The sequence below is a fragment of the Crocodylus porosus genome, unplaced genomic scaffold (genome assembly GCF_001723895.1).
Source record: "Crocodylus porosus isolate Cpor-Errol unplaced genomic scaffold, CroPor_comp1, whole genome shotgun sequence".
Lineage (NCBI taxonomy): Eukaryota > Metazoa > Chordata > Crocodylia > Crocodylidae > Crocodylus > Crocodylus porosus.
In genome coordinates, this window is record NW_017728914.1 from 30,677,703 (window position 1) to 30,705,598 (window position 27,896).

The 27,896-nt window shown below is 42.2% G+C and overlaps 1 protein-coding gene across 2 annotated transcripts in view; it reads left to right on the forward strand.

The window, feature by feature from the left end:
• The window catches only part of SPOCK1 (SPARC/osteonectin, cwcv and kazal like domains proteoglycan 1), a 495,139-nt gene that overhangs the window by 167,862 nt on the left and 299,381 nt on the right, over positions 1 to 27,896 (forward strand). The window contains exons 2-3 of one of the 2 annotated variants that reach the window (XM_019535134.1): positions 14,843 to 14,851; positions 20,013 to 20,058. In XM_019535134.1, the coding sequence (XP_019390679.1) occupies positions 14,843 to 14,851; positions 20,013 to 20,058 (55 nt within the window). The remainder of the gene's footprint in view (positions 1 to 14,842; positions 14,852 to 20,012; positions 20,059 to 27,896) is intronic. The other variant, XM_019535135.1, reaches the window with a different exon arrangement.

Here is a 27,896-nt window from a genome sequence, read left to right on the forward strand (position 1 = left end):
TAGCGGGAATGGGCGTCCCATGGAACTGATGAAAGACCGATGCACAGTACCCATTTAATAGGTTGGCTTTTTCCTGGGCGTCAGTTGTCAGTTGCCCCGTCTGGTTCCGCAGGGGTCCAATGTTGCCCTTGCTTTTCCTGTGGCTCCCTACACATCTGAAAAAGGACTTTTTATTGTCCTTGATGCTCAAAGCTAGTTGGAGTTCAGTTGCAGCCTTAGTTTTCCTGGTTTGCTCCCTGCAGGACCAGACCAGTGCACAATAATCCTTGGAGGTGAATCCCATCCTCCATCCTTTGTAGGCCTTTCTTTTTAGCCTCAAGAGGTCTGCTAGGTCCCTGGAGAGCCAGGGGGGCTGCTGTCCCCTCTTGCTGCCTTTCCTCTGAGATGGAATAGACTTAGCTTGTGCATTGAGGATCACTCCCTTGAGGAGCAACCACTCTTCTTGAACTCCCCTCTCCCTAGGGTCGTGGTCCCTTAGGGCCTGACTGACAAGCCTCCTGAGCTTGTCAAAGTCGGCTTTTCTGAAGTCAAGGACTTCCATGTTGCTGACTGACTTTCCAGCTTAACGGCAGGTGGCGAAGGTGATCAGCTCATGGTTTCTGTTACCAAGCTTCCCATTGATCACTAGGTTGCCGATTAGGTCATCCCCAATAGCCAGTACCAGGTCGAGCGGTGCTTTGCCTCTCATTGGTTTAACTTAAACCAGAGTCCTCCAGCATCCCAGCTGCTTTGCAGCTCTGGTAGGGCTGTCTGCTCCAGAGCAGGGATGGCCCCACCCCTCTGCTCCCTGGCTGGAGCTCCAGGGGAGAATGCAGATACAGCAACATCTGCCTGGCTTCCCCCTGGCCTCCCACTCCTCACCACTCCCTCCTCAAGCATGGATTCCCCCCTCTCCCACAGCACAGACATAGCCAGCATGTGGTATGGTAGCGAATGCTGAGAGGTGTCTGTGTAAGGCAGACAGGACAGTGTCTGTTTAAGGATTTTTGGAGCTAATCAACAGCTCAGCTGGTAATGTCCTTCCATTCCTTCTTTGGAAAAAGCTGTTTAAGAAGAGCTTGAACTAATGAGAGAAGTTTTTGTTTTGTTTTGATGGATGCTAAATGCTATCAACTCCCTGTGTAACTCCCTGCTGTGCAACTAAATGCTGTTATCAACTCGCTGCTGGCTCCTTCACTGGTCAGGAGCAGTGAGGGAAGGAGGGGACCCTTCCCTAATCAGAGCATCCTGATGGGGCCTGGCCATGCCCCCCTCAGCTCAGCACTGTAGAAGGGAAGGGAGGGCTGCTCTAGTACCCCCTGGCTTCTAGCCTGAGCCACTGCAGGCATGTGCCTCCTTTTCTTCAGTCCAGAGGGGATGTTTGTACAGTTGCAAACTGGTTCAGCCTAGCCTAACCTGCAAAGATTGAATCAATTCAGGCTGAGGCTTTTTGAATGTCTTTTCCTAGCCATGGAGGCTTCCCTTAACTGAACCTGTTATTTTGTGTGTATTATTATGCTGCCACAGAGGATTGGATATTTAGTAGCAGGAGCTATTTGAACATGGGATTCTTTAGAAAGTGGGGTGAATTGCTGATTCCAGATCTTCACGTTAAAGACAACTGATAGACAAAAAGATTGGCCACTAAATGGAGGTCGGTGGTAGGTCCGCTATTATCATAAATTTCCAATAATCTCTACTTAAAATGTCACCATCTACTGAAAATTATCTGCGATGTTGCAGTTTTTCCTTACACTGTGATAATGGGGAAATAACTGCAGATTTTCAGGGGCTATTATGGGAACTATGGCTAGTGTTTACTTTGTGTTGATCGTCATTGTACTGGTTGTCTTGCATCCTGAGTAATACATTGCAAGGTCTTTCTAGAAGGATGTGATGTAAGTGGAAGGTTTAGGCAGAAGTCTGGGTTGTCAGATGGATTACTCTTCATAAATATCGTGAATTGAGTGCAGTGCATTACGAGTCGTGAGTATCAAAGTCTCCAGTCCATTCATAGGCTAGTTACAGTAACCACAATGCAAATATCTTTGTATTGGCCTGCCACTTCACTTCAGTCCCAGCAGAAGGAACCGTAACTTGAATCACAGCTTAGAGACAACGGTGATGATGGGTTTTGTGATGTATTTCTCATTCCACATACAGTATATGCCTCTCAGCAGTCTCACCATATGGTTTGGAGGTTTGTTTGTTTTTTTGGTCACCACTGACCTAACTTTGATTTCGCTGATCACTTTGTTTCTGTATTTTCCATCCTCATCCAGTTGTATTAACTCTGTAAGACAGAGTGAAAGATTTGTGGAATATGTTATCCTACTGTGATTCTCATAAATAAGAGCATCTAGTTTGCTTTTTATTTGCATAGCCAACTTCTACGCAAAGGAAACTTGAAGATTTCATACAGGCACAGAAAGAAAAAATCTTTTGTAGACATTTCAGCTTGGGAGAAAAGTTTTGGTGCATATTCATTACTATTCTGTACAATGTATAATACTATAGGACGGGACAGGTTTGATAAATAACAGTGGGTAGGGTTTAAAAACAGAATTGAACAAAGCTGGGATCTACTCAGTTCATATTTCAGCTCGCCTGGCACTGCATGAACGTTTTATTGTTGAATGGACATAATGATCTGTAGCACTTTGTCCCTAGTTCACATGAATTAATAGACAAGTGAGGTAATATTGATTATGTTTATTCATATGATTATGCAGTTTTTGTGAATCTCTAATGAACTGTGGTAACTCAATTACATCATTCAGAAAATGGAACTAAGAGGGATTTCCTGGGTTGTCAACTCCAGTCTCCTACTATCGCAAGCAACGGCATCCCTTCTGTAAATTGATCAACACGTCATATAACTAATGAACTGACTGAGCTCATTTGAGTGAGTTCCTCTGTTTTGAAGTCACTGAGACTGTTTGCAAAAGTAAGAATGAAACTTTTTGTTTTATAGCAGGATTTGAATAGCATGGCAATTCTTGGGAGTTTTATGCAAATACATTAGATGCGTTGTTTCCATTAAGTCTACTGTCAGTTTTGCCTGTCAGTAATTTCTGTCATTTTTTTTCCTTATTTAAAATGAGTAAAGTGTCAAGACCAATTAACAGAATGGAAACCAGGAATTTGTAACGGCTCAGAGAGTTTCTGATGTTTACATCAGAAAAAGTCTAGAAATGTCTCTTACTCAATAACCAGTTATTTCATGGATTAGTTGACCATAGCAATTTGTTCCTTATTCATTCAGCCCTATAAAACTACATATAGCAGCTGAAGTCAGGAGATGTTAAACTATGGGGGCATTTTAACAAGAGGGGATAAATATTTGACTGTCTTTTTATTTTTGAATGAAGACTCCTTTCACCAAAATTGGGTTTTAATCCCAGCTTGCCCATGGATGCAACTTAATTAAATGGGTGATGTGTGTGTGCTTCTCCCATGACTTCAGCAGTATGCTGATGGTCTTTTGCCAGTCAGCTTTTCATTTGAAGAAGCCAGTCTAAAGATTGAGAACATCGTAACTATTTTAACTGTTTCCTTAGTTCTCAAAACTTTATATCACTGAACATCAAAGGGAGACAGCTGTTTTTATTCAGCTGCTATTTTTCTCCCTATTGCTAACCAAATGGTATTTGTAAATCTCTGGGGAACATAATTATAATTTTCTTCATAATTTAACATCCAGAGAACTTGACTATTTGGAGAATGCTCCTTTTACCTGATACTCTCATTACTCCTACAAAATATAAAAACCAAACCAATTCAAGCTAAGCACTTCGAAGATTGTTGGGGGAGGGGGTGTCTTGTGGGGGGCTGGTTTGTTAGTTTTCTTAATAATACAAAATGAATCTATGTATTTCACTACTGAGAGCAATGTATTGCCTCACATTTACTGCGGAGGCAGTTTCTTTCCTTTTTATTTTTAAATGGGTGTGCAGTTCTCCAAATACAGCAGAAATATTTTCAGATATAAAGCACTGGTGAATCTGTCACATACAGTTACAGCAAACGCATTCTCAAAGCAACAAGGATATCTAAAGTGAAGTCATCTTCCCAGTAGCTTACATAACCTCCTAATATACTGCTTTGGTATTTCAGCAATCTCAAAACAGTCACATTCGAGGTATATCACTGAATTCTTTGAATGAGAATTAAGAACTGGAAAGTGTGTAATAGCTTTCATTTGGATGGATGTCTTAAGTATCAGACTTATTGAAGACTCTGAGAATTTGACTTATTCACAGTATCTCTTTAGAGGGAGTCTCTATGTGGCCATAATCTACCAACATCTTCTCCCAAGTATTTAAAGAAATGTAAAGGCAAGGGTTTTGATACATGAAAAATGAGCTTGTATGTCAAATGATTGCATGAGGAAATAACTGTGGTCCAAATGTTCAGCTGGTCTACATCTGTGTTGCCCCATTGACTTCAATGTACACCAGCTGCTGGTGGTATTATTTCAAAGATTTCCTGGATTTTTAGGGTCGGAAGGGAGCTCTTCAAGTCCGACCCCCTGCCCTGGGCAGGAAAGAGCGCTGGGGTCAGATTTGTATGAAGTAAGATTGGATTAAACCAAGGTGCCAAAGATCGAGCCCACGGAGTCCTGTGATATAGTCCGTGTTGCTGCCGGTGGGTCTCAGGCCGGCCCTGCTGCACGTGGTCTGTGGGGGTGAAGCGGGCACGTCTGCTGCACACAGCACATGGGGCCAGTCCAGATGCATGCTGCATGCAGCACCCACGCCCGCCTGGCCTGGCGTGCTGGATCCAAGTGCAAGGCTAGTGTGTGGGCCTGATAGGTCCTGCAGCCCCATCCCGTGCCCCTTATCCAGCACACGTTTTTGGATCAAACCTTGCTGAAAGTACTAGCATTCAATGCTGGGTTGCATTCGCAGCCTTGGCTAACTTGCACATGCCACAAACCAGAGGTGGGAGCTGAGGTGATGCTGCATTAAGCACTGTGGTCCCCACATCATCCCCTCACTCTCTTTAGCGCCTGAAAGCTACTTGACGTTACATACGCTAGCCCTAGTTACCCCTGCTGTTCCTGAGACGCTTCTTGACTTGGCACCAGAGGTTAGTGGAAGGCTAGCACAAGAATCGCTGCACGATGCGAGGATTTCTTCACTGGCCAGTTCATGGTTTCACGGAAGCTCTGCCCAGGGAGAGCAATGCAAAGTTGCTTTAAGAGACTGGAGAATCTGTGCTTCCCCTTCCTAACTAATCAGAAGCCTTTTGGCTCTGATTCTAATCTTACGTGGGCACCACAGATGAGCGTAACTCAATTGGCTTTAATAGTTATGGGGGAGATTTCTTTTTCCTGAGACGGCATTCTAATGGGGCTATATAAATTCCTAGGCAGAAGGGAGCTATCTTTATCAGACAAATTGTGCTCCAGAATATGCTTATTTAATGTTTTAACAGGGAGTTTTCTTCAGTTTATTGTACTGAAACATGTTCTCTCTTCTCCCGTGCGTGCCTTCTGCTTGGTTGTTGTATACCACCTCTGCTCTGGACTGGCAGCTGCACTTGGCATTCCCATTAACGTGCCGACAATGGACGGGCGCATTAATAGCCGAATCTGTCTGCCTCCGTATCACAATTGGGAATTTCCAGGCACTTCATTCCCCACTTCTTTCCCCTCGTCTTCCTTATGTCGTTCTCCTGTTTACCACCAGTGCTCTCTTCCCCTCCAACATGATCGTTTCTGAATAACCGAGTGACTGAAGGTCAGAAGCTGAACCAGCCGTGTCTGCTGTGTGGGACGTGGAAGAGGAGCGTGATCATACAAAACAAAATCCCTCAGTTAGCAGGAGCCAGAAGTCCCCGACATTACTAGTTTGAGGAAGTTGGTAACTGCCCAGTAGCCTTATACTGATTCTCTCAGGATCTGATTGTCTGAGGAAATTTGGTAGAGAGGAGTAAATGATCATTAAGCCAGTCATTAGCAGTGAGGCCAGTTAAAAGTAGTCTTCAGCCCCCCTACCTGTGTGCAGCCAGCAAGCCCAACCTATATGCAGGCCCCTTGTGAGGCTGATGGAAAGGACACACATGGAAATATATACCAGTACTTCTAGGTGAAGGAAGGAGCTACAAGGGCACGCATTTTGTATGCGAGCCCAACGCTTTTCCATCCAATATCTTCCACTCCAGCAGCACTTTAGGAGTCCTGTTAGCTGGGTTTCATCTTTCTGGCCAGAGAGAAATTCAGCTAATCTGAGTTATCAGTTCTACTGAGGATGACAAACCCTCTGGGGTTATGGAGGAGTGTCTAAAATGTGTCTCCTTATTTACATCATAAGTAGGAAAGATCAATAGTGTGCTCTTGCATATCTTGTAAAGCTTTGCTTTCCTGTCTGCTCTAAAAGGTGGCACCTCCAGTAATAGGGTGTGCTTCCTCTTCATCACCGCTGTGATGGCGCCTAATAGAAGGACCCGCTTCCTGGAATCCCTCATTTTGGGGGTACTAGCAAATGCTTCTCTGGTCTAACCTTCCTAGTCATATGAGAGTTGATGGAGTCACAGCTGTTGCGGCTGCAGGGCCTGGCAAGGTATTAAGACTGCTGGGATAAATGATGTTAATGGGAATGTTCATTTTCGAGAGAGAAACTAGGCCCTTCTAACATTGGCTAATTAGATGAAAAATTCAGACTGGAATAAGAGAAAATGCTTTCTAAGCTGCTGTACTAAAAAGGACTGGCAAAAAAATAAAATTGAGCTTTTGTACTTTTTCACTTCTTTATAAACAAAGAGTGGAAAGTTTCTTATAACGGAGGTGGGTTTTTTTAAGAGTTTATGTTTTTATAGTGGAAATGTTGTAACTGTCTGAAGACTGGAGGGTTTGTGAATGTGACTGTGGAGCCCAAACCCTGTAAGCTGAGTAACTGTGTGTAGGGGGGGGAGGATTTAATCAGATTGGAGTCTTTAGTTCTTTCATAGTTTCATAGTTTCTAGGGTTGGAAGGGACCTGAGCAGATCATCAAGTCCGACCCCCTGCCATGGCAGGAAAGAGTACTGGGGTCAAACGACCCCAGCAAGATGTGCATCTAACCTCCTCTTAAACACCCCCAGGGTAGGAGCCTGCATCACTTCTCTTGGAAGTTAGTTCCAGATCCTAGCCACCCTGACCGTGAAGTAGCACCTCCTGATATCTAATCTGAATTTACCCTCTGCCAGCTTGTGACCAATATTTCTAGTCATTCCTGGTTGTGCTTGGGGGCACAGAGACTCTCCCAATACCTACTGGTCCCCTCTGACTAGTTTGTAACAGGCCACTAGATCCCCCCTCAGCCTTCTCATGTGGAGGCTGAATGGGTTCAGGTCCTGTAGCCTCTCCTCATAGGGCCTGCCCTGCTGCCTCCCGATCATGCGAGTGGCCTCCTCTGGACCCTCTCCATGTTGTCCACATCCCTCTTGAAGTGCGGCACCCAGACCTGGATGCAGTACTCCAACTGTGGCCTGACCAGTGCCGCATAGAGGGGGAGGATCACCTCCTTGGACCTGCTCGAGATACATCTGTGGATTCATGACAAGGTGCAGTTGGCCTTCCTGACTGCCTCCCCACCCTGCCGGCCCACGTTCATCTTGGCATCAATGATGACTCCAAGATCCTTTTCCGCCTCTGCCCTGACGAGAAGGGAGTTCCCCAGCCTGTAGGTATGGTGCTGGTTCTTCCTCCCCACGTGCAGCACCTTGCACTTGTCAGTGTTGAGTCGCATCCCATTCTCATCCATTCACCCCTGTAACCTGTCTAGGTCCAATTGCAGCCTTTCCCTCCCTTCTAGCGTGCCCACGTCCCCCCACATCTTAGTGTCATCAGCAGATCTGAACAGGTGCTTTTTACCCCCTCGTGCGAATCACTGATGAAGATGTTGGACAGTGCAGGCCCGAGGACCGAGCCCTGGGGGACCCCACTGCCCTCATCCCTCCAGACTGAAAATACCCGTCGACCACCACCCTCTGGGTGTGGCCCTCCAGCCAGTTGGTGACACATTTGGCTGTGTGGGTGTCGACACCACAGTCCCCCTCTTTTTTAATGAGGATGGGGTGAGGGTGTTGAAGGCTTTCCGAAAGTCCAGAAAGTCCACTGCTGCTCCTGCGTCTAAGGATTTGGTGACCTGGTCATAGAAGGCCACCAGGTTGGTCTGACAAGACCTGCCGCTAATGAACCTATGTTGGTTGCCCCTGAGCATAACCTCCCCTGCTGGCCCCTCGTGGACATGTGCCAGGATAATTCCCTCATAAAGCTTACCCAGAATCGAGGTAAGACTGACTGGCCTATAGTTCCCTGGGTCCTCCTTCCTCCCTTTTTTGAAAATAGGAACCACATTGGCCCTCTTCCAGTCCTCTGGCACCTCACCAGAGCACCACGAGTGCTCGAGCGTACAGCCATGCCAGGGGTACCGCAATGACCTCAGCTAATTCCCTCAGCACTCTGGGGTGGAGATCGTCCAGACCAGCTGATTTAAATACATCCAGTCCCTCCAGAAGTTCCCTGATGAGATCCTCCCTGACCTATGGCCTGGGTGCGCCTCCCCTGGGGCTTGAGTGGGGCTTGGTGCGGGGGGCTGATCCGGTCCCTGCTCAGGAAAATGGAGGCAAAGAAGTCATTAGATAGGTTAGATTTGTCATCTGGTACTGTCTCCTTTGTCGTCTGTGCTATCTCCTTCAGCACACTGTTAAGTCATTAAATAGGTTAACTTTGTTGCTAGCTTTGTGTGTGCAGAGGTTTTTTTTTATACTTAATACCAACAAAATATGTATATTTTGGTAAAAAGAAACCTGTGCTCACATTGCAGTAACCTTATCCTTGCAATGAAAGTGGTAGAACTCAGACTAGAGAGTCCAGAGACGACAACTTATATCTCCTCTAGTAACGCAAAGGACTGCAAAAGATGTCTTCTTAAAGGAAAAACCAAAACTTGTCAGGTAATCTTTATTCATCAGGAAACAAAATAAGGCACAAACCCATTTTAAGAAAACAGATCCTTTGCAGTCACTTGCAGCTGAACAAGAAATGCCCATAAACACGCATCTGAAAAGTTTGCATCCAAAAGGGCCCGTGTTGATGTGATGGTATATATGTTGGGAGATGGCAGTTGGAGTGCCCTTCCGCCCTGAAAAAAAATGCCTCTTGTGTTTTTATTGCTTAATGCTACTGGATCCCAAAGTAGATTCTCCTACATGTCCAGCCTTTCTTGGAAATTTATCACTGAAGTTTCCAAAGGTTTCTTCTACCGGAGTTGAAATGAAAAAAAATCACAGTGGAATATGCTACTCATTTGCTTGTGAAATCATCCTGGATATATGCCCAGTCCCCTCTTTCCCAGGAGGTGCTCAGAGGCGTCTTCCCAGCCGACTCTCAACTCTTAAGCATGTTGGCACTATGGCAGACACCAGGTAATAGTCACCGTTGGGAAGTCTCTATTCGCAGAAGTACTAGAGAGGTAAAATACTTTCTCTTCCTCTGAAGTAAGTAAATAGTGTATAATTTGCTGACACAAACTATTTGCTTAAAATGGGCAATAGGCCTTGGGGAGATGTTTATGATCTAGGCTAGATTGACTTCAGCAAGCAGCAGCTGGTGCTTTCACACTGCTTGGATGTTGGAGGGATCATCTGTACTGCGAGGTAGAGGGAGGCAAAAAAAAAAATGCAGCTGCATCTTTCTGGAGCTAATTTTAAAAGAGCAATGAGATAGTAATTACTACCCTTCCCAGCTGCTCTTTATGAGGGTAAGAGGTTTAATCATAGACCTAGGATGAAAGAGAAAAATGCTAGCCAGGCTGCAATCCAATGTTGCTAAAGTCTCTTGGAGGGGTACTTAGGATTCTTATCTCCTCCTCCTCCTAGTGTGAGCTACCTCACAAGGAGTATCCAGCACTTCTCGGGGTCAGGCCCGTTTATCTGATGGTTTTCCAGATGAGTAGCTGTGGTTGTGCTTTACCGATTGCTGTGCTTTCCCAGTATGCTTTCCCTAGGCCTCCAGGGGGGAGAGGCCATACCGAGCCTCAAATGAGCATCCCAGTTCCCCCAAATGCATGAATGCTGCAGATGGAGGAGGATTTCCTGTGGAGTTATTTCTGTCAACATCTCATCTATAGGAAGTTCATACAAATAACTGATAAGTGCAATTAATGTGACAAAACATAAATATTTATACACCCATTGAGATGATGTTTCTTGCTAGTTACAAACAAAAGCATCTTGTGAAAGCTGCTTTTTGACAAGTGAGCAAAATATGTATAGAAGGCGCCTCTGCATTAACTCAGCTGTGCTTCATTAACTCTCTGCAAATGTCAAGTGTTTGGGAATAACTAAACTAAAAAATAACAGGGGGCAGCTCGGTGGGAGTTCCTCTGGAAATGCTCAAACTTTGGGGGAGCTGAGTGCCAGCTGGATTGTTCATTGCTGCCTTGTTAAGCCAGAGACGATGGCTGAAGTCACTCGTGTATCTTTTACTTTGGGTCTTCCTTTTGAAAAACCGCACTCATCGCATTGTGTAGAGGAGAGAAGTAAAGCAGGGGGTACAAGTCGGGGACTGCCATCTCCTGATTTAACCATGTTACCTCCCGCAGTGCCTGGAAGTGGGTTTGTCTTCAGAGGTGGGTCCCATCCTTGGGTTTTCAGATTTGACTAATAGGAAAGTACATTAGGACCGCCTCTGACTCAAGGTTTGTTTTTTTGCAAATCAAAACCCGGCTGATGAGATTTCTGAAAAGTTCTGCCTCCGTCATATTTTTGGTTGTCAGTTTTCACATATCATCTAGATGGATGATGAAATAGCAGGCGATTTCCATATCCTCCCTTTTAGGAGAGGGGATAAATTCATTTTGCCACAATATATTTGGTCTTTCCTGAGATGACTTCATTATGCGCTGTCTGACTGAAAATAATTGTCTGTGCTCCAGGGAAAACATCTAAGGAGCTGCCTTGAATCCAGTCAGTGTACAAACACAGCTTGTACACAACTTTAAGGCTGGATTGTCATGTGTATTCCTGTGTCCTTGGGTTAAGTCCTGATAAAAATGGATGGGGCCTCGAAGGATATGTGTAAGAAACTGGGTAAAGCCATGGATGCTGAGGGTTTTGTGAGTGTTAATACCAGCTTCTTGAACTAGCACTTTTTAAATATGCCTTTTCAGTCCTTAATTTAACATACGGTTGGTTATTCATTAGATTGACTTTGTTGATGGCGGTATCAATCTGAGCTGGCTAGGTTTGACACATGAATTCTGAATAATAAAAGAAGATTTTGCTTTTGTTAGCAAAAAAAAAAATTGTATGTGAGATACAGTGAAAGGGCTGTAAATCATCTTAAAATGTGTTTCATCTCATCTTTTGATTACCCAAATCAAAGTAGTAAAAATCCAATAGAGAAGTAAGGCAAGAGCTCTGCGATGCATACTTGCTTTCCATGAGTCTCAGTGTGATGTTGCAGTGTTATTATTAGCCCGATCGCATTGCCTAGGAGTTTGTGTCACGGACCATATCCTCACTGTGCTAGGTACTGCCTGGATAAAAAAAATAAGCTGAAAAAGACTGGCTTTTCCCAAATTGCTTACAGTGTAAATATGTTTGCAGGTGTTAACTGTTGTCGTTCAGTGCTGAGTCTTTCTACGTATGCGTGGGACAGGCCCACTGCAGCTGCCTTGCTTGGTATCATCCACAGGCTGATACTGGGTTTGCGAGGAAAGGGGAAGGAAGCCACTGAAAGGGTTGCATCTTGTTCTCACTGTGATCAGTACTTAAAAAAAGTGCACAGGGAATGAAAGCATTCTGTGTGGCTTGAATAGCCATCGGAGCCAGAATAAAGGCATATCTATTGCTTTTGTGGAAGTCCTGCTGATAAGCGCACCCCAGCTGCTCGCCCCCACTTTACAAGATCTGTCTGCAGCATCCGTCAGGGGACATCCTCAGAGCAGTGGTTTGACAAGAGCGGGCAAAGGTGGGCTTTTCAGCAGCACTTTCAGGAGCGCCACAGAAGTCCCTGTGGCCCAGGGAATGTCTGTTTTGTATGGATCACGGATATTTCTCTTTCCTGCCTGTCCCAATGAACAAAGAGCATCACGTTTTATTGAGAGTTGGCATGAAGGAACTGAGGGTATTTCATATGCTTCTTAATGATCTATATTGAAAAGCTTGACCCATTTGTAACCATATGCTTATGTCCATATTGCCATGTTATTGACTGAACTAACCACGGGGCCCTTTATTCCACATTTTGTTGAACTCCCCAGAAAAGCTGAGTCAAAACCGCCAAAAATATTCATATTTTAAAGTATACCTCTCTTATCTGTTTCTCTCCATATCCATATGAAGAGTTTAAAAATCATACGATAAGCTTAAGCAGGTAGAAGGTAAATTTTGGGTATTTTGGGAAGTTCCAAACTTTCAAAAGCAACCTCTACATTTTTATACCCGAGTTCCTGAATGTTACTGTTCTAATACATCCTGTGGTTTGGGGATTTGTGATATGGGTACAAAATAGTGTGTTTTGCTGGATCTTCAGTTACTGCTGCTTTTGCCTAAAATTAACCTCAAAGTGTTGTAAGCAAAAACTCTGACTTAAGATATACTTTTCATTCCTTTGTTCACACTGTATGAAACTTTCTTGCACAAGTAGTGCTGAACAAAATGATACTATTCAATATGAACAAGGATAGCAGAATCTAGTCTAGAGTATTTGAATGTACATGCAAGTCCATCTGTGGCACTCCCCCATGCGAATGAGCATGTGTTAAGGAATGAAATATATCCTTATGCAGAGAGCCTGCAGAAGTCTAATGCGCCATTTGAGTTCTTCTTCAAGCCTTTACACATTATGTTAGTAGTGCACGGACCTTAGCCAGGCCCTTGGAAAGGAAATTAATCTCACCCTAATATAACGTTTCCTTATAAGAACTTTTAGTACCTGGGCACCCTTTCTTTTCTGGATAAAATTGACAGTACATTTCACTCTTACACCCGAAAAAGTGTGTGTGTGTAAGACTTACGAAGTGGTGCCCAACCTTTTGGTCCCATAGGCCAGATGAATGGTGCCAGGTCTGTCCATAGGATGGATCTATGGATCTAATCCATAGGCCTGATCCCACCCCATGGGCCTTGGGAATTTGGCAGCAGCTTGCCCTTTGGGAATCACTATCCTTATTAGGGGTGTGCAAAACGGGCCATATTCAATATGGATTTGACCCAAATTGGGGACAGTGATTCGATTTGTCAATTCAGATTGCTGTCCCCGATTTGATTCAGCCAAATCCAAATCTGAAGATTCAGTGCTGATTCAGAGAATCAGCGATTCGGACACAGACACAGCTTTAAATGTCTTTTCTACTTACTTGAGATACCAGGCAGCTTGTGAATGCTGTGATGCTGCTGTGGATGGAGCGTCCTACTGGAGTGTGAGGGGGCCCCTGCATGCTTGGTGGTGAACCCAGAAGTCGACTGGAAGTACTTCTCCACCTCTTCTCCACCGGAGAGCGCCCTGGCCCCTCCCCCCACAACTCCTGGCTCGCTGATTGACTGCAGGGGGATCCTGGGTGCCCCCCCCCCGACCCAGGAGGCACCAGTCACCAAGCCGGGAGGGTGCAGGATGGACCCCCTGTGTGCTCCCTAGCAGACCCAGAAGTGGACCCGAAGTGCTTCAGGTCCACTTCTGGATCCGCTACCGCGCATGCTGGGGAGTCCCCCTCACTCCTGTCAGACAGTCCATCCACCCCAGCATCGCAGCATTCACGAGCCGCCTGGTATCTCGAGGTATGTAGAAAAAACATTTAAAGCCATGTCTATGTCCAAATCTCTGAAACTTTCTGAATATCTCTGAATTGATTTGGAGGGTTCCGATTTGATTTAGAGAGATTAAAGGGTCTCCTGATTCGATTTGGATCACCAAATTGGGCCAAACCTCCACCAAATCAAATCAGGGACTGAAACTTTGCACAGCCCTAGTCCTCATATAATTAAGGAATTGATTTATGCTCCTAGCCTACCATTGATCTCGTAGGAAAATACCTCTTGATGGAAATTCCTTGTGTGGTAAATGCTGAAATAGGTCCAGGCTGTCAGCAAAGAATTGCCATTTTATTTTTAAAATTATTTTAAAAAACTATGTCATCTACCGTAGGATTGTAGTCTCAGAGTTCTGGGAGGAGGCATGTAGTAGTAGGGTTTCAATGGTGTTGTATCTCTAATGGTCCAGGTGATATGCAAGAAGCAAGGGGCTTTGGTGGTATCTTTTATTAAACCAACTCTTGAGATGTTAGACAAACTTTCTAGGTCTAGGAAAGAAACAGGTACAACTTAAGTTAAATAACAGATCAAACAGAAGCCTGTGTTTAACTTCATATCATACATAATCACTTAAAGGAATAGAGGGGGAAACCTGCTCAGTTTTACTTTCACTACCAAAACTCAGTTGAACAAATCTATTTTAAATTCTTCAGGCACTTGAGGAAATAAAAGCTGTTTAAAAAATCTATTTGATTAGGTGTGCAGTGGGGTGGAAGAGGACTTTACATTTCCAGCCAAAGGAAATTTTTAAAAGCCAAGAGGAAATGAACAGCCCTTTAGGATCCCATATTTTCTGTGGACACAAAAGTGACTACAAATTGGCATTTGGCTGTGTAATCCAGCTGATGAAATAACTAAATTATGACTGAAAATGGATCTTAGTAGCTCATCAAAATAATAAAATATAGAGATGTACTTTGAAGAGTAAGGTCTCCTGAGTCTAGTGATTATGCTTTTAAAAATTTGCTGAGAGGAAAAAATGGAAAATATTAACATTCTTTTTTATTGTTTGATTTCATTCTTTTTTTTCTTTTCTCATTTGTAATGCTCACGTACTCAGGAAGTTGAGGTAGGTTTTCACTTTTAAACTGTAAATAAAATAATAGCATTTGCAATATAATGTATATTACATTCTAAACTCTTAATATCCATTAAGAACATATATTTTATTTCCAATCCTGCAAAGCCCCCCTTTTTTTCTATTATGCATCTCATAGATTTGGTTTATCTAGTGCATCTGAATGGTTTATCAAACGCGTATATTTATTATTTGAAGTTTGTTCATTTAGATGTAATACAAGCTTAACTTTCAGTTATTACTTAACGTTTTCTTGATGAATTATTTGGATAAAGGTTAAAGTAAATTCTAAATCAATCTTATAATACCAGAAATCTTCTCCGAAGGACTGCAGGATAGATTTAGTGACTGGTTTGTTTGTAATATGAATAGTTGTGATTTATTTTAGAATTACTTCATTGAGTTTTAAAAGTGCATACAATAAACTGATATCATTTCGTTAGTGATATGGAAAGGTGCTGAACAGGCCCAAGACATTTTGGAGATGTTGATGAACGAAGAAGGGGGGGAATTCTACCTAATTGTCCACGAGCTGAGTTCATTTCTCCCATCAGCTATGCTGCTGACTTGGGGAAAAATTCAACCCTGCCTGACAGAAAGGGGAAACAGATGCATCCACTTCTGCCTGCAAGGCAGATTTCCATGTGGCAGTCCAGAGACAAACTTAAGGTTCACCCTAAAACTTTTTTTGTTTGCAAAGATGCAGCCCAGGGTCCTAGTTCATGAGACCAACTAAGTGTCGTGTACTTACACTTTCTGTTAGGAATGTCTACAACCCAGCCAGATACTCATGTATCCATTGGGGCTCAAGAATTTGGCCACATATTTACTTTAGTTACATCCCTAAGCCACTGGGCATTAGAGGGTTGATGACAGGTTAAACCTGTGCTGTTCATGCAGTTGTATGGAACGATGGATTAAGCTAAATTCAGAAATGGGTAGATAGCTTCTAATGTAATCTGCTGGTCAGTAGGTGCATCTTAACATGCACTTTAATGCACAGAAAACTATTTTACTGCACCTTAGAGTGTTGTATCAAAAGCCATGCTAATATGCTAATGCGCAATAAAAACAGGCTACTGTGCATTAAGTATCACTAAAAAAGTGTGCACTTTCGCTACTGTGCATTAGAGCAGCCTAATGACATTTATTTAATACCTTACATTAGAGGTACTCAATTTAATGTGCAATAGCAAAAGTGTATTCATGAATGTGTAGACACTTCCAGTGTATCTTGTGTCCTCCGTGCCTAATCTTAAAGACACAAATCCCTGTTACAAACCCCAGCTACAAACCCTGGCTTTTTAGCTCAAGTTGTAAAGACTTACGCTTTCAGTTCTGCCTTTTACCTGGTAAATGTCTACTGCTTGCCACAGCGGTGGCAATCCTGGTGGCATTCTATGCAAACACTTTTTAAGGACAACAAGAGCTGTGTCGGCACTGCAGTTTGCTTGCCCCTCTGCAGGGAGCTAACACAACACCAATACATCACTGAAACCAGAGTTTTAAGTAGGACTTAAATACACAATTGACTTTCTGTCTGACCTTTTGTACAGGAATAACTGGGTAAATTGCACCTTTAGGACACCAAAACATTTCACCTACAGTAGCGTAATTTTGGGGTAGGGACTGGGACATCAGCCCAAGGTGCTGATACAGGGAAGGGTGGAAATGGCAGGTAGCAAAAATAGCAGCCCGGTTGTACCATCCACCCAGTTACAGCTCTGACAGCCCTGTTTTCTTTCGTCCAACTGCTTTGTAATCCCTTATATCACTATAACAAGATTATGTAGCTACGAGTGTTGAAATTCTTTGTGCTTAGAAAAAATAAGGTTTTTCATAATGTATACACTTTAAAAAGTCATATTTTAGTATAGTATAATAAGGAAGAGCTTAATGCAGTCTATTAAATCATGTGTCTTGTGTGCATGTATATATAGCTATGAACTGTATATATAAAATACATTTTCTTCGTTTTTGTAGATGTTTTTCTTATTTTTCATACTTATTTTCATATGTTATTGTGGGTTACTGTTTGTGCATGTTCTAAAGGCAATATGGTTATTTTTCTTCTTTTTAAAAAGAAAAGTAGAACAGGAATAGCAGAAATAGATGCAGGGCAAAAAGTAGGTACATTTGGCCCTTTTTAAGAGCAAGGTGTGTTTGTCTTAAAATGATCCTTTGACACTGAATTAAAGATAGCTCTCCTCTCAAGTGCCTGCATATTTCATACATCAAGCTTATCCTCTAATCCTGATTTCAAACCCTCCTCCATATGCCAGCAACATAGAAATCTTCCTTGGGATTTGAATTATTTAACAGTTTCTGTTACTAAAATTCCAGCAGTATAATGAACACCTAGAATATTTAAGTAGGTAAAGGAATATTTTGCTACCAAAAAAATGACTAAGGTAAAAAAAACATATCAAAAGTGATTAATAATCAATACATTTAGCAGTAAGGTGGGTGCAGTTCTTGCTGGTTACAGTTACACACTGGGCTTGTCTACACATGCTATTAATGCAGCTAAAAAACCTTTGGCGCAGTTCATGCTTCCCAGGTGCACTATCTTCACATGCACGTGGAACTGCAGCAATTTGAGCCACTGTGGAGCAGCCCTGCACTGGGAGGGGAGCCCAGGAGGTGAGCCCTGGGTTTCAGGTGGCAGTGTCAGGCAGCGGAGGGGCTGCCCAGTACATGAGGGTGCTACAGTGTGGGGCTAGGCAGCAGGCAGCCCTGTACGGTGTAGCACCTTTGTGCCTCAGCCAGACCCGGCTGCAGTCTCTATGGCCATTTGAGTGTACATAATTACTCCACTGTAGGATAGTACTTGTCCCAGACATTACTGTCCTACAGTGGAGTTAATTAGTTTACTGTGCCCTAATACAGATGGATGTGTTGACCGATGCTTTACTGTGGAGCTAATTAGTCAACTTGGCAGTAAAACGCACGTCTAGATGTGCCCCCTACCTTGTATCAAAATGAGACTTTCAACTTAACAAAGCTAAGCAAGTCAAAAGCAAGGATGAGACTCAGTCATGGGTACCCAATCCTGCCCTCTAGAAGTAAACAATTAAAATGCTTTCCTGATGTGCATAAAATGAATGGTAAATAATCATCTTTAGTGTTAGCTTTGAACATCATAACTGGCCAAGGTGTCTCGCTGGGCAAGTTTCCTTATTTGTAATGCAGGAGCAAGGGGGATGTCACAAGAAAACAAATTCCCCATTTACTGTGGCAGTATCAGGCTGATTTTGCTCTCCCAGGACTCAGTGGAGCAACCCAACTACCCTCCTTTTAGAGTAGGTGAAGCCCCCCAAAGGATGCTCAAAACAATAACCTTACAATTCCTTGGCAAGAGGCCATGACTGCAAGCTGTCTTCGCTCCCCGTAACAGCCGATGCTTCCCCTTGACTGCATAGGCATTCCAGGGGAGGATCCGGGTACGTTGAAGAAGAATGACTCTGGGAACTCCCAGATCTGCCCTCTCCTTCAGTAGTTCTGTAGGCTAAGTCTAATGGATGCTATCTGGTCCATGGGGTGAGCTATACTATCAGCTCCCCATCGCACAGAATGATTTAAGTTAATATAAAGCAAAGAGGATCACCAGCATGAGCAAATAAAACTCGGCGATTGGGTAACAGGAGGGGAGATGGCATTCACTGTCCTGGAGGCAAAGGGAAGGAGAGATTCTATGGAAGAAATAAGTTAAACTGCTTATTCATGCTGATGGATTCTGAATTACCTTCTCGGGGGGAACAAAAATATCTAGGCATTTTTTGAAGCAGCTTTATAAAGACATCTAGGATCAGCACTTGTCAAAAATGCACATAGAAAAATGGCTGAATTAAGAAGGACCAGGAATAGCATGCCAAGAAATTGTAATGTCATTTGTACAAATGCAGGTGCATCTTCACCTCAAATAGCTTGTTCGGTTTTGATCACTTCCCCTCAAAAAGATGGAGGAAGCTATCTTGAGTATAGTAAAAACCGGTTATAGGGGCTTGTGCTTGAATCCATATACTTTGGGTCCCAAGTTGGTGGCCTGCTGGAGTGAGAGAGATGTACCCATTATACAAACATTTGCTAGGTGTACAGAATACAAATTGGTCAAACGCACGACAGGATTTTCTGTGCTTTCTGCCAAGAGATTTTTACAACCTTTTGTTTGGAAACAGGTTCAGACCCACTAGCAACTTTGTCTCCTAAGTCAGGTCCTATGTTCTCTGCTCTAAACTATGGGAGAATAGAAGTTGATTTTTAAAAAAGAGAAAACACAGAGCCACATGTTTGCACAGCTGATTTATCAACTGCAAAAGAAGATGGGATTTCATATCTGAATACTGGCAGAAATACAGACTTACATCAGTGCTACTAAGGGTTGCTATAGTTAAAGTTTAGAACTTAGGATGCTGAGAGATGTGGAACCCCGCCGCCCAGCGCATTACCAAAAGAAGAGTGGTGTCAGATTGACCCGGCTCCACGGTGTCTGAATCAGCTATTAGATAAAAGTGCTAAAAAGCCCCCCTGAAGCGTGCAACCTATACAGGTGCTGGGCAAACTGGGTCAAACTGATACAATTCCTCTTCTGGGTGTGTGCTGCACTTGATGCAGGGGCATGCCGAGCTGAAAATAAAGCGCTGCTGGTGGGGGTGGGGTCCATGTCTGTAGGCACCCTAATTGTGCTGCATTATACCACTGTAAATCTGGAGGAGTTTCCCTGAGCTCAAAGGATTTGGGGGGGGGAAGGAAGGCTTACACTTGCATGTTGTTACCATGGCACTCCAGTTTGGCATTGATTACTTTCTCCAAGCAACACAATGTTTGCATTATTACCATACGTGGTCACTTCCCATTGTGAGACGCTATGAAACGAAGTGGGGTTTATAGAAATTATTTAATGAAAATGCAGCCTTGAGAGAGGATTTGACTAAACTGCTCAACCCTGGAACCCTCCCTTATCAGAAGTTTTTAAAGTTGTTAATTAACTGTTAGAACATTATCCTGCTAGTGGTTTTTTTATCTTATATGGGGGTGGGAGGCTTTTCTTAGAAAACAAGAAGGCAGTAGCAGGATTAGTCTGTTTTTCCAAGATTGTAATGGGAAGATTGTATAAGTATTTTCTAAATGTTATACTTTCTCCCCCATTCAGGATGATTATTTCAGAAACTGGAATCCAAACAAGCCCTTTGATCAAGGTAAAGGTAGTAATTTTATTGACTATGCTCTTTTTAAAAAATATTTCATGATATGCACATTCTCTCTGTGTCTTGTCTCTCTCGCTCTCTCTCTCACTAATCGGTGTGTAGTTCCTGTGTCTAATTTGTTCACATTCTGGGGTGGTTTGAATCAGAGGAGTTGGCTGATCGCTATTTTTTTTAATGATCTTTCAGTCCTATTTGTGGTTGGTGGTAAACTACATGCGTAAAAGGTTCTTTTTAATTGGGAAAGATCTAGCATGCAAACTAAAATGAGTAATTTAGCATACTTTCGTTGTCCTGTTAAATGACTATTTTATTGTTTTTATTGTCTAACAATCAAGTGTATGTTATTTGAAATCAGTGGCAGTTTTCTCAGAGATGCACTAAGGATCGGTTGAGACGTCAAAATGCAGCTGTATGTCTGATTTCATATTTGATATTCACAAGGACACTTAAGACGTTGGGTACTTTCCTTATCCCTATTGATTGTCAAATTTGGGGATACTCCTATCATCTATTAGGACTTGTCTACCTGGGAAAATTTGCTAATTTTATAGAATTATACCAGTATCTGTGGAAGTACACTTTAATGTAGAAATATACTGGCATGGTCATGTCATTCCTATCTACATTGTTACATTTCCCTGTGTAGACGAGTCAAATGAAAAATAATGCACGATACATAAAGCACAAACAAGTAGACCTAGATGATTTATTGAATCTGGAAAATATGGTGCTTAAGAGGGAAAAAGTTGAAGGCATACTTTGCTGTTCTGTCAAATGTTGTTCACTTCTAATAATACTGTGACAAATAAGTTATGTAATAAAATGTTTACTTGTGGAAGCAGTGTCTTAATTGATAGAAGATGCCTCCAGCAATTTATCATTCGGTTAATATACTTCACTGCAGTTTTCAGCAATGTTTGTGCACAAATATCTTGCACTGAGATCTGAAACCAAGACCCATAATTCAAAGGTGCATGTTAGCAACTGAATCAAATTGGCATTACACAGGTTGTTTAAAATATGACATGTGGAACCTGAGCATACTCTTGAGTGCCCCGAAGTTTGTAGAGGCAAAGAATATACAGAGAAAACGTTCTCAAGTGAAAGGATTCGACCTGCATAAAACTACTCCCTGACGTGTTGAGACAATCAGGAAGATTGCAAAGAGCTGGCTAATGCACAGTAATGTCAGTTTTGGCAGTAGGACACTGATAGAGCAGTCACAAAGTGTATTGCACAAATGAAACTGCCTGCACAAACTTTGCAGCCTTAAGCAAAGGTAGTCAGCAGTCTAAGGAGTCTAGTGTACCAGAGTATCCCTGCAACCAAGAGCAGGGTCACGAAACAGAACGCTGTCTATGACCTAGCCAGGATAACAGACTGGAAACAACAGGTATGGCAAGACAAGAAACCTGTAGGTCCTGCTAAGTGGCTATGTGGAGAGCAGTGGTGAACAGAGAGGTCTTACAGATGATATATTGACATTTAGAGAACATAATACACTTTTTGGACTGGGTAGCAGAATTAATTTGTCCCGGAGATCACAGCCAAATGTCAGTGGACGCAGTGAAAGCCCTGATATTGTTACCTGTGTCATGCTTGACAGTTGATGTCAGTTCAATAAGGAATGGTGGAAATAAAGAAAACCATGGCAGTGCATTTTACTGGAAAGGCAGTCATGAAAGCAATGCAAAAGATGATAGGCCATTATAAGGTCTTAAATCTGAATGCGCCATTTTACCATGGTAATCCATATTCAGAAATGTAGAGTAGTTGTGCTCTGGGATGCGCAGCTATACCATGGTGTGCTCTCAAAGGGATGAAGTCCTGGGGGGAGGGGAGGGTGCTATTCATTGATTCTTGACAAAAATACATATTTTTAGAATAGCTTCATCCTGTGTTTTGCTTCACAGGGCACAATTTTTGCCCATTTTGCATATACTCATGTGCATTGCAAAAAGACTGGACCAGCAGCATCTCTGTCTTTTGGATACTTTCCTGGTGTGCAGTGCAACAAATCTTTTTTTAATTGTAGTGCACAAAATGCCTGTTAGGACAGTTGAAACTAGTGGATTATATCCAGCAAATGTCAGATAGATCATTAACCTATTTCACAGCTTAGAGCACTTTATTGGCTATATGATCCCAGGTTTCTCTGACTAGTATTGGTTCATTCATGTCAAGTCTCAAATTCTAGAGCTGCCAGAAGCATAGTATTTCAATTGAAACAGTACCTTTGTGATACCTACTATCCTTGTGTCTCATAGAATTTGTCATCAGTTTCTTTCTAGATGCGGCCCTGTGGTCAGATATTCAGAAATACATAATTATACCAGTCAAAACAATTAACATAAAATTCATTTCCATGGAAATAATTCAGCACGGGGCTTTACGCCACCTCTTAAGTACTCTTTGGAAAAAGACTTCAGATTTGGGATATGTTAGCTTTTTGCTTGACTCTTGGAGGAGGGTGAATGTCACTCACCCTGATTAAAATGACCAGTTAGATGGTAAAGTAATTCCTTGGATGTTAATTGTGCTTTCATGTTCAGTAATGGGGTTTGAGGAAAGTAGGCTGGCATATTATTGAACAAGCAGTTAAACTCCGCATGTTAAAAAAAAAAAAAATTAAATTAAAAAATAGCCATCGTATAGTTTTGTTTTTTTTAATTCTGTATTTACATGTAACTTGATGTTAAATAAATATTCCATATGCCTCTGTTTATACTTGGTATTACTTGTGGCTGTTTATTATCTTGCATTTCCTGAAATACTAATGTCTTTGATTTTTTTAGAATTTTAATTACGTCTGTTTTCCCGTTTCTTATTTGTAATTGCCTTGCTTTCAAATTGCTAATCTTTCTGATCCTACTGTGACTGCCATGTCTCCTTGCAAGGCTTTTCAAGTGACTCTGCATTTCTTTTCCAGAGAATTCAAACTAGATAGTTATTATATTCTCCTTACAATAAGCATGTATGTTTGAAATTATTGATAGAGTAGTACAGTGATAGGAACTGATAACTTCGTCACAAACAGTCTGACAGTTAGCAGCAGTCCATTTACTCCTGGCCAGAATGTGCGTGGTATGCCTGTAGGTTGTTACCTTTGAATGAGTGTGTGATGGCCTCTAACAGAAAAGGAAAATGCATGTAGACTCCCTATCCTAATCTAACATGTTTGTGATGAGCCTTCAGTAGTCAGAAATGAGTGAAGTATTGCATCATTCTCAATTTCAAATTATTTATTAAAATGCATCCATCTAGTACTCTGGCTCTATAGAAAAATATTTTAAGATCAACATTTTTTTTTTTTTGGATACCCAACATACAAATGCAAGAATTCTCCCTTCAGCCACTGGATTCCCAGTCATGAATCTTTCCCAGTAAATCATGTCATAATATTCCTCTCCCACGGGTAAGAACAGAGAACAAAACAAATAAACACAGAAGTACGACCTGATAGTTGATTGACATTGTAATGAACTGAAACAAAAATGAATTGTGAATCATATGACTGCCTCTGAGAATGACCAGCCTCCTGTAGTTTTGTGATTTAAACCATTGGATAGTGGCTGGAGTGCTTTCAGTGATCTCAGTGCCACAAAATTGCACAGGATAAAAGACAGTCCCTAAGGTAATGAGGCCTTATATCATGTGGAGATTTATTCTATAACTCTTAAAACCATCACCATAAATTGTTAAAACACAGGGAAGGATGGGAAGTTGGTGCATGCCTTAGAACACTGCTGTAATTTGTGTAACCAAATTTTCGCAATTGATTAGAAAAGGGGCACGAGCACAATTAACCCAAGAGATAAAATTGATGTACACATGGTATGCAATTCTATGCAAAGTGTATTCTGAATAAAGACCCTGCTGGCAAGAAAATGCATATGTGCATTGTACAGAGCTCCAGTGCCAGTTATACTGGTTTTATCCAGGATAACTCTACCGATTTCCATGAAGTTACTCCAGACTCACACCAGCATAAGTGAGAACAAAATTCAGCCATTGATGTAGGTCTGTGTCAGAACAAGAAAGCCATGATCCCCATCTAAGTAGCTTTGAGCAGTGCCTGCAGTAAGGGGACCACCAAAGCTTCCCCTTCTCATAGATGGACTTGGGATGACTGCCTTTCCTTCATCTTGTTTCTTGCTCTCCCTCTGCCCATCTGTCTTCCACTTTTAGCACAAATGAATATGGGAGTGTATGGAATAGGTTGTAGAAAAGAAGTAATAGGTGTGAGTAACAGAATGAATGAGAAGAAAGAATCAGTAATGATGGAGGAAGCAGAAGGGATATGACATGACAGGGAGTACCAAGTAAAAGCCTAGAGCAGGAGTGGGCAAAGTTTTGGGGGACACTGCTAAAAACACACACACTTGTCACTGGATTTATGACCCAGATAACTTGTTCTGAGTGGACCCAAGCCCTCAGACCACCACAACGTCTTCCATTTGATAATAGGCGCATTTTATTGGTACATGGTGATAACAGATAGGAGTAGTACAGACAAAGTGAACAGAATAACCACCCTGATTCTACTTAGCTACCAGTTCCTAAGGCTTCACTAGGAGAATGGTACACCTGGCTAGTACATGAATTCTACCCTGTGGTTCTTGCTTGAATGACAGGTGTCAGCAGCCTTGAAGGTTGAGGGCCAAGGGCCCTCCCCCCCCACCCAGTGGGGTGGGTGAGATAGCATAGTAGTGCACCTGCTGTCCATGGTGGCCTTGGGTTCCCCCCTGGGAGCCCCCCTGCTGCTCTGAAATCTCTCCTTTTGCATTCTTTCTCCTCTGATGACTCTTCATTTCCAGGTACCACTGATTGACCCTGTGGTCAAAAGCATATGTTTCCACAAACCCATTACATGCATATATCTTAATTTGGTCATTTACCAGTGTCTTAATTTGGGCATGCCCAGCCTCCTAATTGGATCATTTTACCAAAACTAGAAATTCCAGGGGCTTTGCAGTTGGTCACTGTGAGCTAATGCCAACACTGCAGAGTCCCTTATCTTTATTATAGGTTTTTAGGGAACAGTGTGTTGCATATCTTCAGTTTCTCGGGATGCTTGTCTGCTAGCTTCAGACACAGTCTAAGAACTTTATCACGAACAGACTTTTAGAAAACAACTAACCATTGCCATTCCCCTGGACCATTGTTCAAATGCAATATTTTCTCTACCCACAAGCTAATTCCTAAAAACAAACCTCTAAATATCATTTTATAGGCATCACTCACTCACAACCTTGACTTGTGAAATGTTTGTGTGCTCGGGGTGGACAGCGGGGGAGCCATGAGGGGCCCGATCCTTGTTGTGGTAAAGCACCCCTTGCTCCTCCCTTTCTATCCACCCCAAGGTGCACATGCCAAGCAGAGTGCCTTCACATGCCACTCTCTGGCATGTGTGCCTGGGTTGCCTACCCCTGGCCTAGAGCAAGAGGTGAGGGAAATGAAACATTGGTTGTATTTCAGACTTGAGCATTGGCATTTGTTTTATGTACAGAAGAAAAAAAAAGGAATGTTGCAGATAGTCTGGACAGCTGGAGTTGGGATCCTCAGAACAGCTCCTATGTTTTAGGAGCTCAAGGGTCTCTGACAATCTTTAAAGTCTTTTATGGTAATTTGAGCATCTCATCTCTTCCCTATATCTGTGTGCACTTGTATATGTGCAGTAAGTGTGTATGAGAGAGAAAGAGAAAACAGAACAGAAGGGGAATGGAATTTCCATGTGGGAAAACAGGGAAAGATGATGCTTTTGTCAAACTGTGTGTCTGTAACTCAAGCTTTATAAGAGTCTTTGGGGGAGATTTTCAAAAGCACCTAAGGGATTTGGAGGCACAAAACTCATTGACTTCAAATGGGACTCGTGTTCTTAAATCTGTCAGGTGCTCTTGAAAATTTCCCCTTTTGTGACCCTTTTGATCTTCTCAAGAGAAAAATAAAATAAAATCACCACTCAGATCTTGAACAGTCTTGCTCTAAGATTATTCACGGTGTTGTTGATTTTTCTGACTCTGGGCAAAAAGTACAAATTGTGTTAGAAAATCTAAAATTACATGAGGATACCTATCAACATAAGCTGTCCCTTTAGAAAGAAAGGGCTTGGTTTTTACTTTTATTGTGCAGTCTTTGTTTCTAGACCATGGAAAGGTCTATCTTTAGAAGGAGTGACTGAACAAAGCTCCTCAAGGGGTAGTGGGGGGTGGTTATTCACCCTTCCCACAAATAACCGTGCACCAGTTAAAGCCATCATAAGTATTCTAATCAGATCAGGATTTACATGACCTTTTGTTGCCTTTCTGTACATCAGCAAAATTCACCCTGAAAGAGCTCTTATAATGAGTTATTATTTCATATTCTAAAAATTTCTTCTGCAAAAAATAGGGATTCTAGAAATAAAAAGAAAAACTAGAGTTGCTTAGTTCAGGTCCATGTACCTTTAGTCCAAAGTTACTGTCTTTTTACCCAGATAAGAAATTAATTTACCTGCTAGGAGCATAGTTCAATTTAACAATAAAAAATGCAACATGAGCCTCAGTGCTGTTGCATGCAACCTCATAGTCAGTGGGCCACTGAGAAACAGATGACCTTTCCTGAAAACAAAAACATAAAGTTTGTACAGCCTTGAAGTGTAAAATTTGGATTTTGTGAAAATTAAACCTCAGTTATATATTTAAAGAGCAAATGTTGAGACAAAAGGAAAGGAATGCTTGCTCCCATTTCATTTCCACATAATCCATAATAGCCTTGTTATCTAGCAGTTTCCAAATAAAGAAAATGGAACAGTAGGAAGAACTTATTCTAGAGCTCTTAGGGACACTACCAACAGTAAAATAATTTATTTTAAAAAATTATTTCTTTTTAATCTTTTCCCTCCTGAAATTAAGCTCCATGCAGTTCATTTTCACCTTCCAGTGTTAATTGCTTCTTATAATCCCAGGGGCAGGACCCAGTCTACTTTAACTCTGCCTTTAGAAAAGCTTCCATTATTCATGCGTTGGGGGGTTGGGGAATTCTCCAATTCTTGGGTCCAAATAGCATAATCAGATTGCTTGATAAAGGAACCCCTGTCTCCTTCCAATGATGTTTGTGGGAGTTGTGCCATTTGTTTCAATAAGAAATGAATCAATTGGAAACATATTTTGAGACTGGCCTACACTCCATTCTAACATGCATATCATCGATTTCTTAATCAAATTCCCATTACAGAGTTTTTTATCTTGAAGCAACGATAAGGCTGACTTTGGAATCATGTGACTATTAGGTCAGGAACTTGGGCCTAGTAGCAAGACTGCACTATCACTCAGGACTTAGCCTAATGAAGGCATGTGGAGGATCCAGCCTTATTAGTTAGCTAGAGTGACATAAATCAGCATTACTCCATTGACTGGTCAGTATTTCAAGCATTTTTGGTTGACGGGAGACTGAGCAGGGCACCTGGCTCTTTTCTGAACCAGTCTTCCTTATTTAAATTTGATGAGCATATGTAATTACATTTTTTAGGTCGTTTTTTTCTATCTGTGTTTTCTAATGGTTGTAGTTCAGAGGAAAAAAAGCAGATTTTTTTCCTCTCACATTGGACAAGTAAATTATATTACAAGTAAACACATTGCTACTAACTTTGGCGACGGCAGTCCCTGGAGACTGAGACAAGGTACCTTTGCTTAACATGCTATCTCAAGGAAGGCAACTATAACAGTTTGGCAGCATCTAGTGGAATTCTTCTACTTCATTTATTTTTAGCTCCTCAACCTGCCCGGTTTCTTGTATTTGCCTTGAACCTATGAGAATCCAATACAAAGGTGAGAGCGCTGCCAGCTGAG